General features: G+C 43.3%; 1 protein-coding gene across 1 annotated transcript in view; it reads left to right on the top strand.

Moving 5' to 3' along the window:
• The window catches only part of LOC126249139 (serine protease filzig), a 213,455-nt gene that overhangs the window by 188,408 nt on the left and 8,458 nt on the right, over positions 1-16,589 (top strand). The window contains exons 7-8 of the mRNA XM_049950793.1: positions 4,526-4,791; positions 10,413-10,567. Coding sequence (XP_049806750.1) covers positions 4,526-4,791; positions 10,413-10,567 — 421 coding nt within the window. The remainder of the gene's footprint in view (positions 1-4,525; positions 4,792-10,412; positions 10,568-16,589) is intronic.

The raw sequence follows: 16,589 nt of genomic DNA on the forward strand, positions 1-16,589 counted from the left end.
GAACAATAAATAAATAAAAACGTGGAAGTATTGGCAGAAATACTGGTTCGCTGTTGCACACACGGAAAATTGAGATGTTCCCAGAGGGAGGCTGCACTAAGGTATCAATGTAGACAAGTCTTCGGTGTCTTTTCAGGGTGTTGCATCCTTTCCTCTTTAGATTCCAGACCACATTTCACATGCATTGACTTCTGCTAAGCATCTTTATGTCAGCTGCCAAATAGTCTTACCTCATTCGTTTACAGTCAACATGTTAGCGCTAAAGTTAAAAGAAAAATGAGAACCAATATCTGCTCTACAAAGAAGAACATTTCGACTGGGCCAGGTGGCATAGGGGTATAACGTTGAAGTCGCATTCTGGTAAGCGGCGGTTCAAATACCCGTCCTGTCATACAGATTTTAGTTTCCTGGGGATTTTTCTGAATCTCTTAGGACAAATGCCTGGCCTCCTTTCATTTTAAGGTTTCAGCGTTATGAGAAAAAAGTGACTGAGCGGGCATTTTCGATTTGACATGTAGGCTTCGGAACGTGCTGGAGCCTAGATTTAAAACTTTCAAAACATATCAGTTCCTCTGAGGAACACACACAATTTATTATAATTGAGATAGCTAACGATATCCAGGGTCCATCTCACTACTAAGTTCAACACTCACCTGATAGAAAGTGTACGCAGAAGCATACTAGTCACCTGGGGGCTCATGTGGCCATCATTGTAACCAAATGTAAACGATACTTGTCCGATATGCAACCTGTTAATAGCCTGACTGTATAAATGCCTTCGGATAAGATTATAGTTTTTGGCATGCACTGCCGATGCAGGCATTAGTTCATTATTTATCAATGCGGTCCTTCATTCAATTCTGTGATATGCTGAAGCTCTTATTTGATGTTACTTCAGAAAATGTTGATTCTTTGTTGTTGACGTCATCAGTTATACTAACAATGGTCATTTCATTTCTCTCCGATAATTTGTTCTTGATTACGCAATTTTTGTTGCGTATTATAGACTGTAATTAGAATGATATGAGTCGAGGAGACAGTCGCCTCTTTTAGAAAAGTGAGAAGTTTGCAAACACACAGGAAAAATCTTTATTATTATTATTATTATTATTAGTAGTAGTAGTAGTAGTAGCAGTAAGAGTATTAGTGGTAATAGTAGTAGTAGTAATTATTATTATCATTATGGTTTATCAACTTAATATGCAAATCATATTGTACTAAGCTCTTTACATACTACGTTTAGTGTCACTTCTGATTTTCTGATAATTTATCTACCTTGTTTTATGAGAATCTTAGCTTAGCACCTGTTCCTTGTTAATCACCTCTCAGTGTCCATTATTATGACAACTATTGGTCGAAACTGCGTAGTTGATCACTACTTCTATTATCCTTTTCGCGTTTTTACGCGTGTACTCTTTATCACCATGAATTTGTTTCATCCTTTCCAGGTAGGAAAATGTCATCATCGCCATAACAATTTTATTATTGTACAGATTTCATGAGTTTTGAATTTGTTAAAAATGCATGGATTGATTTTGTCCATTCATTTAAGATAATGAGTAACCCAGCCAACTTTGAAAGCAAAAAACACTGCCTTTTTCTGTTAGACTTCATATACCATGTGTAAGCTTGTACATCTTTAAAGGATCTTTGGACTAACTGCTGTCATGACGAACGAACCACTGCAGAAAAACTGCAACTGAATCAGCTACTTATTTTTTAGTTTTCATATAATGTCCACATTTCTAGCCGTTCTTTAAATTAAATTATTTCGTAATTTCTTTATTTTCAATTTTCAAGCTAAACTGTAGGCAATGGAAGCTCAGCTGGACTGAATGGACAGTGCCTCGACAAGAGGTTATAGGATGATTGTGAAGGAAAACAAAATAAAGTTGACAGAATGTACCTGAATAAAACTAAGTGATGCTGAGGCAGTTAGATCAGGTCATGATAAACAAAAAGCAGTAAATGCGTTTTGCTATTTGGGCTGCAAAACAACTGACGATGGAGGAAGTACAGAGGGTTCGAAAGGCAGACCGGCAGTAGCCGGAAAGGCATTTCTTAAATAGAGAAATTTGTTAACAACGAATATGAATTTCCATCGTCATTTTCTTCCATTTTTTATCGTTTCCTAATTGCTTCAAAGTTCATGCAGGTACTCGATGTGATCAAAAGTATCCGGACACCTATCTGAAATTAACTTACAAGTTAGTGGCGTCCTCCATCGGTAATGCTGGAATTCAATATGGTGTTGGCCCACCGTTAGCCTTGATGACAGCTTCCAGTCTCGCAGGCCTACGTTCAATCAGGTGCTGGAAGGTTTCTTGGGGAATGGCAGCCCATTCTTCACCGAGTGCTGAACTGAGGAGAGATATCGATGTCGGTCGGTGATGCCTGACACGAAGTCTGCGTTCCAAAACATCCCAAAGATGTTCTATAGGATTCAGGTCAGGACTCCGTGCAAGCCAATCCGTTATAGGGATGTTGCTGTCGTGTAACCAATCCGCCACAGGCCGTGCATTATGAACAGGTGCTCGATCGTGTTGAAAGATGCAATCGCCATACCCGAATTGCTCTTCAATACTGGAAAGCAAGAAGGTGCTTAAAACATCAATGTAAGCCTGTGTTGTGATAGTGCCACGCAAAACAACAAGGGGTGCAAGCCCCTCCTTGAAAAACACGACTACACCATAACACCACCGCCTCCGAAATTTACTGTTGTCACTGCACACGCTGGCAGATGACGTCCACCGGGCATTCGCCATACCCACACCCTGGCATCGGATCGCCACATTATCGTGATTCGTCACTCCACACAACGTTTTTCCACTGTTCAATCGTCCAATGTTTACACTCCTTACACAAAGCGAGACATCGTTTGGCATTTACCGGCATGACGTACGGCTTATGAGCAGCCGCACGACCATGAAATCCGAGCTTACTCACCTCCCGCCTAACTGTCATAGTACTTGCAGTGGATGCTGATGCAGTTTGGAATTCCTGTGCGATGGTCTGATAGATGTCTGCCTCTTACACATTACGACCCACTTCAACTGCTGCGGTCTCTATCAGTCAACAGACGAGGTCGGCCTGTACGCTTTTGTGCTGTACGTGTCCCTTCACGTTTCCACTTCACTATCACATCGGAAACAGTGAACCTAATAGGATGTTTACGACTGTGGAAATCTCACGTACAGACGTATGGCACAAGTGACACCCAATCACCTTACCACGTTCGAAGTCCGTGAGTTCCGCGGAGCGCCACACACTGATCTCTCACAATAGCTAATGATTACTGACATCGCTGATCCGGAGTACCTGGCAGTAGGAGGCACCACAATGTACCTAATATGAAAAAACGTATGGTTTTGGGTGTGTCCGGATACTTTTGATCACAGAGTGCATGTTACATCCTTGAAGCTAAATGAAAGGCAGTTTGCTTTTTTTCTATACATGTTTCGCTTCTTTTATTTGTAAAGCGTCTTCAGTGGCTGAATATTTTTTTTTTCTTGTACAGGATGTTCGGCAATTCCCGTTACAAACTTCTATTACTTGTAGAGGGGAGGGGACATGGGTTCTTATTCAAAATATTGTATACTCCTCTCAACAAGTTCTATAAGTTTTAAACGGAATTTCCGAACACCCTGTGTAAATGCATTATGTAGTAGTTACACGTGTGTAACTATGTTAAGTTTCCCATGTTTCTCTTTTGTTTTTGAGGTTAGAGCCAACTACTGCAGCACAAGTTTCGTGAGGTTACATTATCGAGTGGTGTTACTTACGATTTCCAAAGTTGGTAGTTCATGTATGTGGTGCTGAAGATATGTTTACTTGGTCCACATATTCCAGATAGCCGGTTTCCGGCGTTTTTTTATCAACACAACAAACAGGCAACAAAAGGATAAAATCTTCGGAAATGAGTGGATCGGATAACTCATGAAGAGATATTGTATTGTGTTGTGAAAAAAAAAAAAGAAATTTATGGCACAACTTGACTAAAATAAGGAGCTGGTTGATAGAACACATCCTGAGCCATCAATAAATCGCCCGTTTCGTAATGGAGGGAAATGAGTAAAAATTGCAGAGGGTGACCAAGGCTTGCATACAGTCAGCAACTTCATGTGGATATAGGTTGAAATAATTATGCAGAAATGAAGAGGCTTGCTCTGGATAGACTAACGTGGATCGCTGCATCCAGTCAGTCAAACAACTATCCTCTTAAGGGAGTCTCATCTCTTGTTCATCTGGCGAATATCAGATTACATTTTTCGTTAGGTGCATGAGAATAAGAAAATTGGGCTGGGTAGGACTGATTCATCAACTTTTCTCCGTTTACTGCACACTTCTTGTCAACAGCAGGCGGAGGGAAAACTTTGTTCACGTGTACCTACACACTCCTGTGCGCGCGCGCGCGTGTGTGTATGTGTATGTGCTCCTCGACTGCGAGGAAAACAAGACAAGCTGGCACGATAGCAGTGGATAAGCAGGTGTGGAGACAAGTTTTAACATGAGCGGCGCGTTGCAGGTTCCTGGCAAACCTGGTGGTGGTGTTGGGCGAGTACGATATCACGGGCGAGCTGGAGTCGAAGCGATCCGTGACGAAGAACGTGCGCCGCGTAATCGTTCACCGGCACTACGACGCGGCTACGTTCGCCAACGACCTCGCCCTTCTGGAAATGGACTATCCGGTGACGTTCGACGAGCACATCGTGCCGATCTGCATGCCCAGAGAGAACGAAGACTTCACAGGCCGCATGGCTACGGTCACCGGCTGGGGCCGCCTCAAATACGGTCAGTATCTCTACTACTGTTTCGCCATATGTGTGTTCCTTTCCACTTTACGCCGAAAACTGTGGTAAACTCCATCGACAAAAGTTCAGAATTTGTTCTTGGACATTTTCTGAGTATTTTGGTGTAAGGTACCCATAGTTTTCGCTGTCTAGAGTAATAATGTAATTACGATTCATTTGGTTTGTTATCTCAGATGTCTTTGTTTTTGTGACAATACCTAAACAGCCCGCATCTCGTGGTCGTGCGGTAGCGTTCTCGCTTCCCACGCCCGGGTTCCCGGGTTCGATTCCCGGCGGGGTCAGGGATTTTCTCTGCCTCGTGATGGCTGGGTGTTGTGTGCTGTCCTTAGGTTAGTTAGGTTTAAATACGAGGGGCGTTCAGAAAGTAAGCTCCGATCGGTCGCGAAATGGAAACGACTATGAAAATCCGATAAAGCTTTGCACAGATGTGTTGGGTAGTGTCTCTAGTATAACCCCAGTTAGCATCACGTCGCTCTTCTCATTTCTGAGCTCGCAGTGAGTGCGTAAAGATGTCTAGAAAATAGTGTCTGCCGCCAAGTACGAGGGCCTGGTGAGAAATTTCGCCTGAAGCTATGCAGCTAACATTACATAACTGTCGTGCTGTTTCTTCTTCAAGACAATTCTCAGCCGCATTCTGCAGGGGCAATGAAGATGCTCCTGCATCGTTTTCAAATGGAAATGTGAGATTACCCACAATACAGTCCGCAATTGTCTCCCCCTGAGTTTCATCTCTGGTCACATGAACCGCTGTCTTTGAAGACAACATTTTGACACAGACAACGAGGTGTAGGCCGGCGTGGAGAATTGGCGGAAAGCACTGGCGGCTGCCTTCTATGATGAGGCTATTGAAAAGTTGGTACAACGCTATGACAAAAGTCTAAGTCAGAACGGCGACTACGTAGAGAAGTAGCTGAAAGGTGTAGCTAATTGTTACAAGTAAAACATTTCTGATGTTCACTGTGGTTTCAATTTGGCAATCAATCGGAGCTTACTTTCTGAACAGGCCTCATAGTTCTAAGTTCTAGGGGACTGATGACCATAGATGTTAAGTCCCATAGTGCTCAGAGCCATTTTTGAATACCTAAACAACAGTACAGTGAACATGCCTTTAATATGCAGACACTAAGACTGAAGATTAGGTCTTTCATAGGTTCCTATGCATAGTGGCATGCTGTGCTCTAAATAGCGTCGTTAGGCGCCCTTCCATTGCATTCAGTGCACCCATAAATGATGTGCATATCGGCCAAGTGTTCATCAGTAAACGTATCCGTACTGCTGTGTATCACAGCTAACGTACAACTAACACTGCCAGAAAAACACATCTGATAGCGAACCGAGCAGTATTGAATTCAAACTTGTGAGCGAAGACTGAAGTGGGCATTTCTGTTGTCAACATGAAGTACTGTCAGCGAATGGAAAAAGATTGCTTCCATATGAGACATACAGCACATGCCGTCGACATTTGCACGGATGTGCAGATATTTTCACTGCAGCACAGATCAAAAAAATAATGGGGATAAGATATCAAATGAAATACAGTTCCTTTGTAGCAAGCTACCGGAGTGGTCCCTTATACCAAGATATCCAGGAAATATCGCTGATCAATTTCTGAAATTCTGTTGGTGGAGTTCAGGTTCACACTGTATACAGTGTTGTTACCATCTGATTCATTAATTTCTGCAATACTATGACTTCCTCTACAGGGGTTCAGATTTTATGTCACCTTCGTTAGAACAATTCAAAAATTACACCTTAACCTTCTGTTGATGACCAGGTCATTACAAATTGCACAGTCTGATATAGTACAAAGATAGGAAAGGAAATCATAGATGTCTTTTTCAAAGAAACCATACCGGAATTTGCCTTAAACGACTTAGTAAATTAGTAAAAACATAAATTTGAGTGGTCCGGCGAGGATTTCAAACCCACTCCTCCTAAATACTTCACCACCTCGCTAGGTAACAGTGCTAGAATTAACTTGTTACTATGGTGACGCTGGATCAAAACGTCGTTTCCAGACCGAGATAATGTGGGTTCTAATTGTCGTGCTGTCATCCTGTCTCAGGCTTGCCTCGATTCGCCTTTACCATGCCAAGACACTTCCGAACAAGATATTTGAAATTATTTCTGTATTCCCCGTCTGATTCCTTCCCCTTTTTAAGAGAAAACCGAGCCAGTGCTCTGCCAATCACGCCCTCGACTTCGACCGAATTTTACAAGGTAATTGAAATTTTGAAAAAGATAATTTTTCGAATTTATTAATATCTTTGAAAGTCGTTGACATGTTGATCTTTGGGTTACTCCTTGAGAAAATAGTCTGGCACATGATCAAAAAGTCTTCTGATGCGACGAAGCCGTATTTTAAGAACAACATTCTTTTGAAAATGTGCGCCATTTCAGGAAACATTGACAAATGTTAGGAAACATTTAGAGCAGCTGCTCACCTCAGAACTCAAGGAGGAAACCTACGGATTCAAAGAATTCAAGTCATCGTTCACATTATGGAACCATGAAGGACGTCTGTTTATACGGTAACATGAGTACCTTAATACTTGTATTGCTCAGAAGTTTTCTTCAGACTGCTGAAAAACTTGTCATAAATGAATTTGATGTTCTTGGTGGCCTTGTAAATCACAGTCAGTACCTAAGTACTACATTAGGCATGACCTAGTGGGGTGGCACAGAGGTTAAGGCACCAGGGAGGACGACGTTTCAAGGCCCCGTCTGGGCACCCAGATTTAGACTGCCACTGGTTTGTCTCATCTGGTTAAGGTAAATTTCAGGATGGGTTGCTTAGAAAAGACGCAGAGGATTTGCTTCCCCCTCATCCTCCAGTCCGAGCAAGTGCTCCGTCACAGATGACCTCGTCGTTGAGGGGACACTTAATCACGATTCATTTTACATTAGAAACGGGACACGAGAAACCGTAAATCTCAATCAGTACCTGAGTAGAAGGGAGGTGAAGACGTCTTTAGTATGCAGTCCACCTAAAATTGGGTCTCGCTGTGCTACATTAAGTGCGGGAGACGAAGGATGCTTCAGATACTAGTCAGCCATTTTGTCTTACGTCTTCCATGATTCACCTTCATCATGCCAGATTAATTCCTGAACGGCTTTTTCGACTGTGCTACGTGTGATTTCTTCACGACTCTTTGGACAAACCGAGCTAATACTCTTTATCGCCCGAGCATTACACCTTCATCGAGGTTAGACCACCGATGAATTCGTTACCACTTTTACGTCTGCCAAATGACGAAACCTCTCTGAGACAGCGCTGTTTTACAGGGGCTCGACAAAAATATGGAAACACTAAAGGCGCAACACATTACCATGCCTAACATGGTGTAGGAAAACCGTTGGCATTCAAAACAGTTTCCAGTCGTCTCGGAATGAATAAATTCAGGTCCTGTATGGGTTTCAAGGGAATCTAACAGCACTCTTCTTGCAAAATGGAGGCAAGTTCAATTAACGATGATGGGATGGGTAGCAATCACGCCCTCCTCTCTCCAAAGTAAACCACAAAGGCTCAATAATAATGAGACGTGGTCACTGTGGTGACCAGGGAAGATGCGACACTTCATCCTCGTGCTCACAAAAACAGTCCTGGACAATTCGAGCCACGCGACAGGGGCCCAGTTGTTTGGAACGCAGAATCACCACTGGGATACAAATATTGGACCGCATCAGCCAAAATGTTCACATAAACCTTAGCAGTAATGCGACCTATCAGAGTAACCATGGGACCCATAGACTACCATAGACGGCCCGAAACATCATCGATCCCAGTCAATCACTGTGGTGATCAGGGAAGATGTGACACTTCATCCTCGTGCTCACAAAAACAGTCCTGGACAATGCGAGCTACACGACAGGGGCCCAGTTGTTCGGAACGCAGAATCACCATTTGGGAACAAACATTGGACCTCATCAGCCAAAATGGTCACATAAACCTTAGCAGTAATGCGACCTATCAGAGAAACCATGAGACCAACAGACTACCATGGACTGCCGAAGTTGTAAACAGTGTGCAACAAGAATCATACTACTAAATGACTTTCTTCTATTGCTCCATAGTCCAGGTTTTATGGCTTAGGCGCAACGTTTTCCTATTATGGGCATTTGAACCACTGATGAGTGGCTTTCGAATTCCATCTCTCCCTACAGTTACCTACTTATCGAGCTCCCTTCGTGTTGATTTGGTGCTGACAGGGTTTACGAGACGTTCAGATTTGCAGTCACTTTTGCAGCTGTCGTCCTTTTATATTTCGCCACAAACTTCTCCATTAACCGTCTGTCACTGTCACTCAACACAAAGTTTCTTCTGCGTTGTGACTTAACGGATGATGTTTTCCTGCTTCGATAGGGCGCCTCTTGAAACACCGACCACTTCGGCTCCCTTGGTTACGGAAGCAGTCACCATAAGAGCACTAACAATCTGTGTTCCAATTCACTCAGCTCCGACATAACGCACTCTCAACTACACAGAACCCTGTTGTGACCACGACTGACGCTTGCAATGTATTGAGGACATTGCACAGGTACCGTTCATATTCAGTTAAAACAGTGCAATCGGCAGGCTTGGCTAGCACATGCATTCATGTGCAAGCATGCATTTCTCACGGTTTTTCCGTGATTTTGTCCAAACCCTGTAGTCCTCGCCTGCAGATAGGCAACCCAATGAACAGAGTTCCAAAGTGCGTTGCTGTCACACCTTCTTGGACAATTCGTGTCAGGGACTCACATCTCTCGCACGATCCGCCAGGGTAGCCGAGAGCGCTAACGCGCTGCTTCCTGGACTCGGGTGGGCGCGCCGGCCCCGGATCGAATCCGCCCGGCGGATTAACGACGAGGGCCGATGTGCCGGCCAGCCTGGATGTGGTTTTTAGGCGGTTTTCCACATCCCGCTAGGTGAATACCGGGCTGGTCCCCATGTTCCGCCTCAGTTACACGGCTCGCAAACATCTGAACACTTTCGCACTATTCCACGGATTACACTAGACGCAGACAGTTGGGATACACTAATTCCATCCCAGGGGGTGGCGGCAGGAAGGGCATCCGGCCACTCCTTAAACATTAACATGCCAAATCCGATTAACAATGGCTGACCCTGCGTAACTGTGGGACAAAGCTCAAGCGATAGATAGACTTAAATCTCTTGCACGAACATGTTGACGTTTGCCAGTCACAAACGGTGCTCATATAGATCGCCTGTAATGCGATGCTCTATCAACTGATAGGTGCCATTTTTCAGTATTCCTTATAGTTTTCACTTAGCCATCTTTTGAAACCCCAAGGGATCTTATGCATTACCCTGCAGTTGCTAGCTGTACACGTAAAAACGTGTAGACTCTAACTGAAAATCGTAAATTTCAGTTTCGATATTAATCTGTATGTAATGTGCTGTGTTCTTCTGGTGCTGAGTCACAGATCTGCCATTGTGATGATGAAATAGGATGCATTGTTTGAAGGGTTGTTGGAGTACTAATGAGATGGTAGAAGACGATGGCGATGTATATAACTCTGCATTAGTTAGGAAATTCAGAGATTTCCAGTAATAATTATTTACGACTGTTTTGACCGTAATGTGCGTGCTTTGTTCAGGGGGCGGAGTGCCGAGTGTGCTACAGGAGGTGCAGGTGCCTGTCATTGAGAACAGCGTCTGCCAGGAGATGTTCCAGACCGCCGGCCACTCCAAAGTCATCCTCAACAGCTTCCTGTGCGCCGGATATGCCAATGGTCAAAAGGACTCCTGCGAGGTAATTAACATAGTTTCCTGCACTACAGAAGTATTTTACTTTAACATATCACTACACAGTTCCGTAAACTTCTTGTCTCTTGACCGTGCGATTAGTAGACGCTTTTGCGGTGCGGTCGCAAAACACAGACACTAAACTTATTACAGTGAACAGAGACGTCAATGAACGAACGGACAGATCATAACTTTGCGAAAATAAATAAAGTAAAATTTTCACTCGAGGGAAATCTTGAACCAAGGACCTCTCGTTCCGCAGCTGCTCACGCTAACCACGGGACCACGGCACTCCTCGGCTCACACTGTCCTTGATGTTGCCTATCTTGCACATGGACTACTCAGTTTTTATATTTTGCTTATTTCTTCATAGTTCAACACAACTTCTTCCTGTTTTCTCGATTGATCTGTGTTCAGTTTTTCAAGGCCTATCCACTGTGCCAACTTATAACTAAATCTGAGGGGGGTGCGATGGGGAGGTTCCCTTGTCAGATCCATTTGAATCATTTTGAAAAATCGAATGGTCACAATGTCTACACAAATATTTGTAACATAATATACTGAAAATCAAGTGTTGTCTCATCACGCCTTCCACTAACAACACCCTGAAGATGAACAACGGCTCTTTATCGAAGGCGTGGATAAAATACAGAAAGTTACTGGTAAGAGGTTGTTTTCTCTTTGGATATTGAGGCTGATAGATATGACGAGTGTCTCTTCCTTTGCTCCTCGCTTCACAGTAGCACGTGAGCTCATGTAAAGCGCAGTATACAAGTTTCAGAACCTTACATTTAAACTAAAACTTGTAAGATCGGCTGTAGTCTAAAAATCAGAAGAACTATAGTTGTAAGTAAGGTGAGTGAGTAATGCTTATTGGGCAAGATGGTAAAATAAAACTTTTCGGTGTCGTATTTCCTCTCTCTGCCTCAGTCCCATGATACATGCTGCATGCAGATATTTTCTGTCCTGGCAACTCATAACGTTGGCCGTACTGGGAGCACTGTTTCTGCTTCTGGAATTCCCTCGACAAGTTGACTTACAGCTAACCCTAACGCTCTCGTTTGTTTGTTCTAGACATTGAAGGAAATGAAAAGTTGTACACCATAAAGGACCAGTCTGATATTACGAAGCCGGCCGCGGTGGTCTCGCGGTTCTAGGCGCGCAGTCCGGAACCGTGGGACTGCTACGGTCGCAGGTTCGAATCCTGCCTCGGGCATGGATGTGTGTGATGTCCTTAGGTTAGTTAGGTTGAAGTAGTTCTAAGTTCTAGGGGACTGATAACCACAGCAGTTGAGTCCCATAGTGCTCAGAGCCATTTTTTTTGATATTACGAAAATTTTTGGACATGTTTATCCCATACCGGGTATTAAATTATTAAACTTTCATTCTATACCGAATTAATGTCCATCATCAATATGAGAATGATGTGTGGCCCCACGGGGACGAATACACACTTATATTCGTTGAGGCATGGAAGCAAACAGCATTCACTGGAATGTCATCCTAAGGACTTTCTCGCCATTCCTGAACTACAGGCTGCGTCAATTCATATAGATTGCTGTCTGGCGACTGGTATGAAGGTATGTTTCTTCCCAACGCATTGCAGATATGCTGTATGGATGACAAATCAGGGTACCTGCCACGCCAATCATGGTGAAGACACTCGTGGTGTGAACTGCAGTATGGGGTCCTGCATTATCTTGCTGGAATATGCCATTTGGAACGACAACAGGAGTTAAAATTATTGTCATATTGATGGGCATTCAGCGAGCCTTCAACCATTATAAAAATAAGTCCTGTTCTCATCTCCAATGGCTTCCTAAATCACGATTCTAGGAGTTGGAGAGATATGGGTCTCGAGAATCGCTGCTTCCTCTGACGTTCCAACAAGTCGTCTGTGGACACGTTGACGTTGATCTGTCCGCCACAAACATAAGCAAGATTCGTCGATCAACACCCTAAAGTGCCACTCATTCTTCCAGTTGACTTTGTTTCTACGCCATACAAGTATTTGTTGTCTGCAGTATGTTGTCAGAGGTAAATGGAGCATGATAACTCGAAATTTCTACCCAGCTTTCAGTAATCTGTTCTCGGTGGTTCGTGGTGACACTCAGCCTAAACCTCTGCCCCGAACTCAGCTGTTGTCATCCGTCTATTTGTCATAGCCACCTGAACAATTCTACTATCTTCTTAACGTACCGTTCTTGTGGAAGGACCTGTGCCTACTCTTTTGCTACCCTATTCTCCGAAGTCCATCTGATCCATCACCTGTTCTACAGTCATTGTCCTACAGCCAATAGTCTGTGAAATTTGTCAACATGAGGCTCCGATGTCTCCCCATGCCAGTGATCTGATCTGTCTCGAAGCCCAAAAGACGGCGGTAAGCTACAAGTGCACAACCTCTGTGGATGCTGTGTTGCGATCTCCACCTTAAAAGTCCCAGTAACATTAGACATACAAAACAGCCATCATGTACTGACACCATTATCTATCTACAGGACTGGCATTTTGTGTACTTAAAATGAGCTAGCACATGGATGAAATTTGAATGAATATATCCCACAGGCATGTCGTTTTGGTAGCGCACTGTTAGATGCACGTGACGTAACAGTTTCCATTTCCGTCACTGTGTTTGTTTTGATGTACGTCACCCATAACGAACATTATAATGGCAAAATACGTACAATAATGGGAAAAGCAAGACGAAGTGGTCAAGGTGCTCACAAGAGAGAGAATCGGCAGAATGACGCTTTTGGCTTGTGTGTTGCGTGATACACTCCGTCTTCCAACTCTACACCTCCCACATTCCCAGCTGCACATGATATTAATTACGACTAGGCTGCATATTATGACTAATACTTCATTCATGTGCATAAATCATAAACGACGTGTTAAAAAACAATCCTCAACAAAAAATTATGCTCTGTGTGTGACCCATTGCCCCTCAAAGTGAGTTCCTGAGAGCCCCCTATAGCTCGTGATTGACTGATGATTTCATGCCACAGAGTGAGTTGTATGTCATGGCAGCACGTCCATATGCCAAAAAGTAAGGATATTTCAAATAAAAATAATAGTGAAGAAAGAGTTATTACTATAATGAATATCTGCAGGATTATTTTCGTTCCGGAAAAGCTGTTTGTCTCAAATGGTTCAAATGGCTCTGAGCACTATGGGACTTAACTACTGAGGTCATCAGTCCCCTAGAACTTAGAACTACTTAAACCTAACTAACCTAAGGACATCACACACATCCATGCCCGAGGCAGGATTCGAACCTGCGACCGTAGCAGTCGCGCGGTTCCGGACTGAGCGCCTAGAACCGCTAGACCACCGCGGCCCGCGAAGCTGTTTCTAAAGCATATAATGCATCTGTGGAGCATGCTAACGGTATTAACAAACCGAAAAAATGAAATATTTTAATTACGTCTAGAATCGTCAATAGTATTTAAACATATCGTATACGAAAAAAAGACTCAGAGCGTAAGCTGTTTGTAAACAGAAATGGTAAATCAAGTACGGCTGATACTAATGATTTTATGAACTTCCAGCATGCTGGAGTTATCTGGAGGCACTGTAAATGTACATTTCATATATTTTGACACCTTCGGAAGTGCCATTTTCGAGTCTGTCATGTTGATTTGAAAATGGATCTCGGCACGGAACTAGTCATCTAATGGAAAATAAAATATTTGCAACTTGGACTGGTTTTTCGTTCTATTAATGATTTTGTATTGTTGTTGATACACATGAAAAATCTCGTACAAGGTGCGTTTGAAAAGATCGGTGAATGGCCTCAGAAAATAAACGAAACAAAAGTTACAAACAAAAGACCTTAACTGGCCTTCAAATTACGTAATCACCATTAGCAACAACACATTGCTGCCGTTGATTGTTAAGCTGTTAGAAAACGCCCCTTAGGGAATCGGTCGAAGCACCATGGTCACGCCTTGTTGGATATCGGCATAATTACAAGAGATGGGGCCTCGTGCTACCAATATGATCCGGAGACCAGTCAATTGCACGTTGTCCACGACAGATTGATTCAGGACGATCGCAATAATGTGGCCCACGCGTCCTTGTGAAATGCCGATTGTGCTTGCAATTTCTCTCTGAGTGATACGAGGGCCGGCCGATGTGGCCGAGCGGTTCTAGGAGCTACAGTCTGGAACCGCACGAGTGTGATGTCCTTAGGTTAGTTAGGTTTAAGTAGTTCTAAGTACTAGGCGACTGATGACCTCAGCAGTTAAGTCCCATAGTGCTCAGAGCCATTTGAACCATTTGATACGACGATCGTCCTGAATAAATCTGTCAACATTTTTCTTGTGAAACTCGGTGGTCACAGGACGTCCAACTCTTTGTCTGACAAGCAGGTCAGATGTTCCTGCCTCAAAATCTTTAAACTTACTCGCCCAACGACGCACAGTACTCACATCAACACAATCACCATACACTGCTTTCATTCTCGGATGAATCTCCTTTGCGGTGACACCTTCTGCTATCAAGAATGCAGTGATTGCACGTTGCTTAAATCGCATTGACCGACCGTCTGCGCAGGGTTCCATACTTTACACTGTAACAACACAACCGTTCAGTGTTAAGACTTCCCGCCAACAGGTGCTGTAGGGAAGAGGCTATGGAACAAGCCAGTACCTGCCACATACAATGCTGCCAACTGTTGAAGAGTTACGAGGGTGGAGGCATTACTTTTCAATCAACCCTTGTAGTTATAGCCAAGCGTGAACGTGCATCGTTTTCCTTTCAATTCTTGCTCTGAGGGAGATAGGCAGGCTGCTAGCTTGTTGACTTACATAATGTCTAATAATACGAGGTGCGGCTAGAAAAAAACCGGACTGATGCTGGAAAAAACATTTATTTACAATTATTTACAATTTCATGTTATCTCCTTCAATGTACTCTCCTCCTCGGTCTCTACACCGCTCCATACGAATTTTCCACTGTTCATAGCAATGCTGCAGATCATTTTCGGTAAGTCCATACATTACTTCCGTCGCTTTTTCTTTTACTGCTTCAACAGTCTCAAATCTAGTTCCTTTCAAAGCTGACTTGACTTTAGGGAAAAGAAAAAAGTCACAGGGGGCCAAATCAGGTGAGTAGGGTGGATGATCTAAGATGGGAATGTTGTGTTTTGCCAAAAACGTCTTCACTGATAACGCACTGTGAGCTGGGGCATTGTCTTGGTGAAGGATCCATGACTTTTTTCTCCACAAATCGTTCCGTTTTCTCCGTACTCGCTTTCCTTGTCAACTCCTGTTAACTCAGACACTGCTCTGATTGTTAAACGGCGATCTTGTCGAACAAGTTTACCGATTTTTTCAATGTTTGCATCAGTTTTTGCTGACAATGGTCTGCCAGTGCGAGTGTCATCACTGGTGTCTTCGCGGCCATCTTTAAATCGTTTAAACCACTCAAACACTTGTGTTCGCGATAAATAATCATCGCCGTACACTTGTTGTAACATTACAAACGTTTCACTTGCAGATTTTCCTAGTTTGAAACAAAATTTGATGTTAACACGCTGTTCTTTCTGTATACTCAACATTTTCCGACGCACAGACAAAACGTCAACTACTTAAAACAGACGCCACGGGCAGACTGAGTGCAGGAGGCAGATGAAACTCGAGCAGTAGGCGGAGCGAGAGTCACGTGACAGGCCACGCGACTTTCAGCCTTATTGCATTCGTTTTATTGTTTCACCAGTACTAGTCCGGTTTTTTTCTAGCCACACCTCGTAAATCAAAACGTAAATATACAGCTCTAATTTGGCAGTATATTTACAATGTGGGGCCGATATTTTTACAGGCCGGTACGTCGATATTTCTTCCATTTATATATCGATACATTTTTCGATATATCGAGCACATGTAATTTTACTCTTTTAAATATCGATATATCAGCAGCCCTTGTAACAACAAGCCCCTTTGAGCGATTATGGTCTCGCCAAGAAAAGCCAGCTGCATTGTTACCTTTGTGCTAGCATCAACGATTCTTCGATCAGTAGACATAAATTT

This window comes from Schistocerca nitens, chromosome 3 (assembly GCF_023898315.1).
Source record: "Schistocerca nitens isolate TAMUIC-IGC-003100 chromosome 3, iqSchNite1.1, whole genome shotgun sequence".
Taxonomy (NCBI): domain Eukaryota; kingdom Metazoa; phylum Arthropoda; class Insecta; order Orthoptera; family Acrididae; genus Schistocerca; species Schistocerca nitens.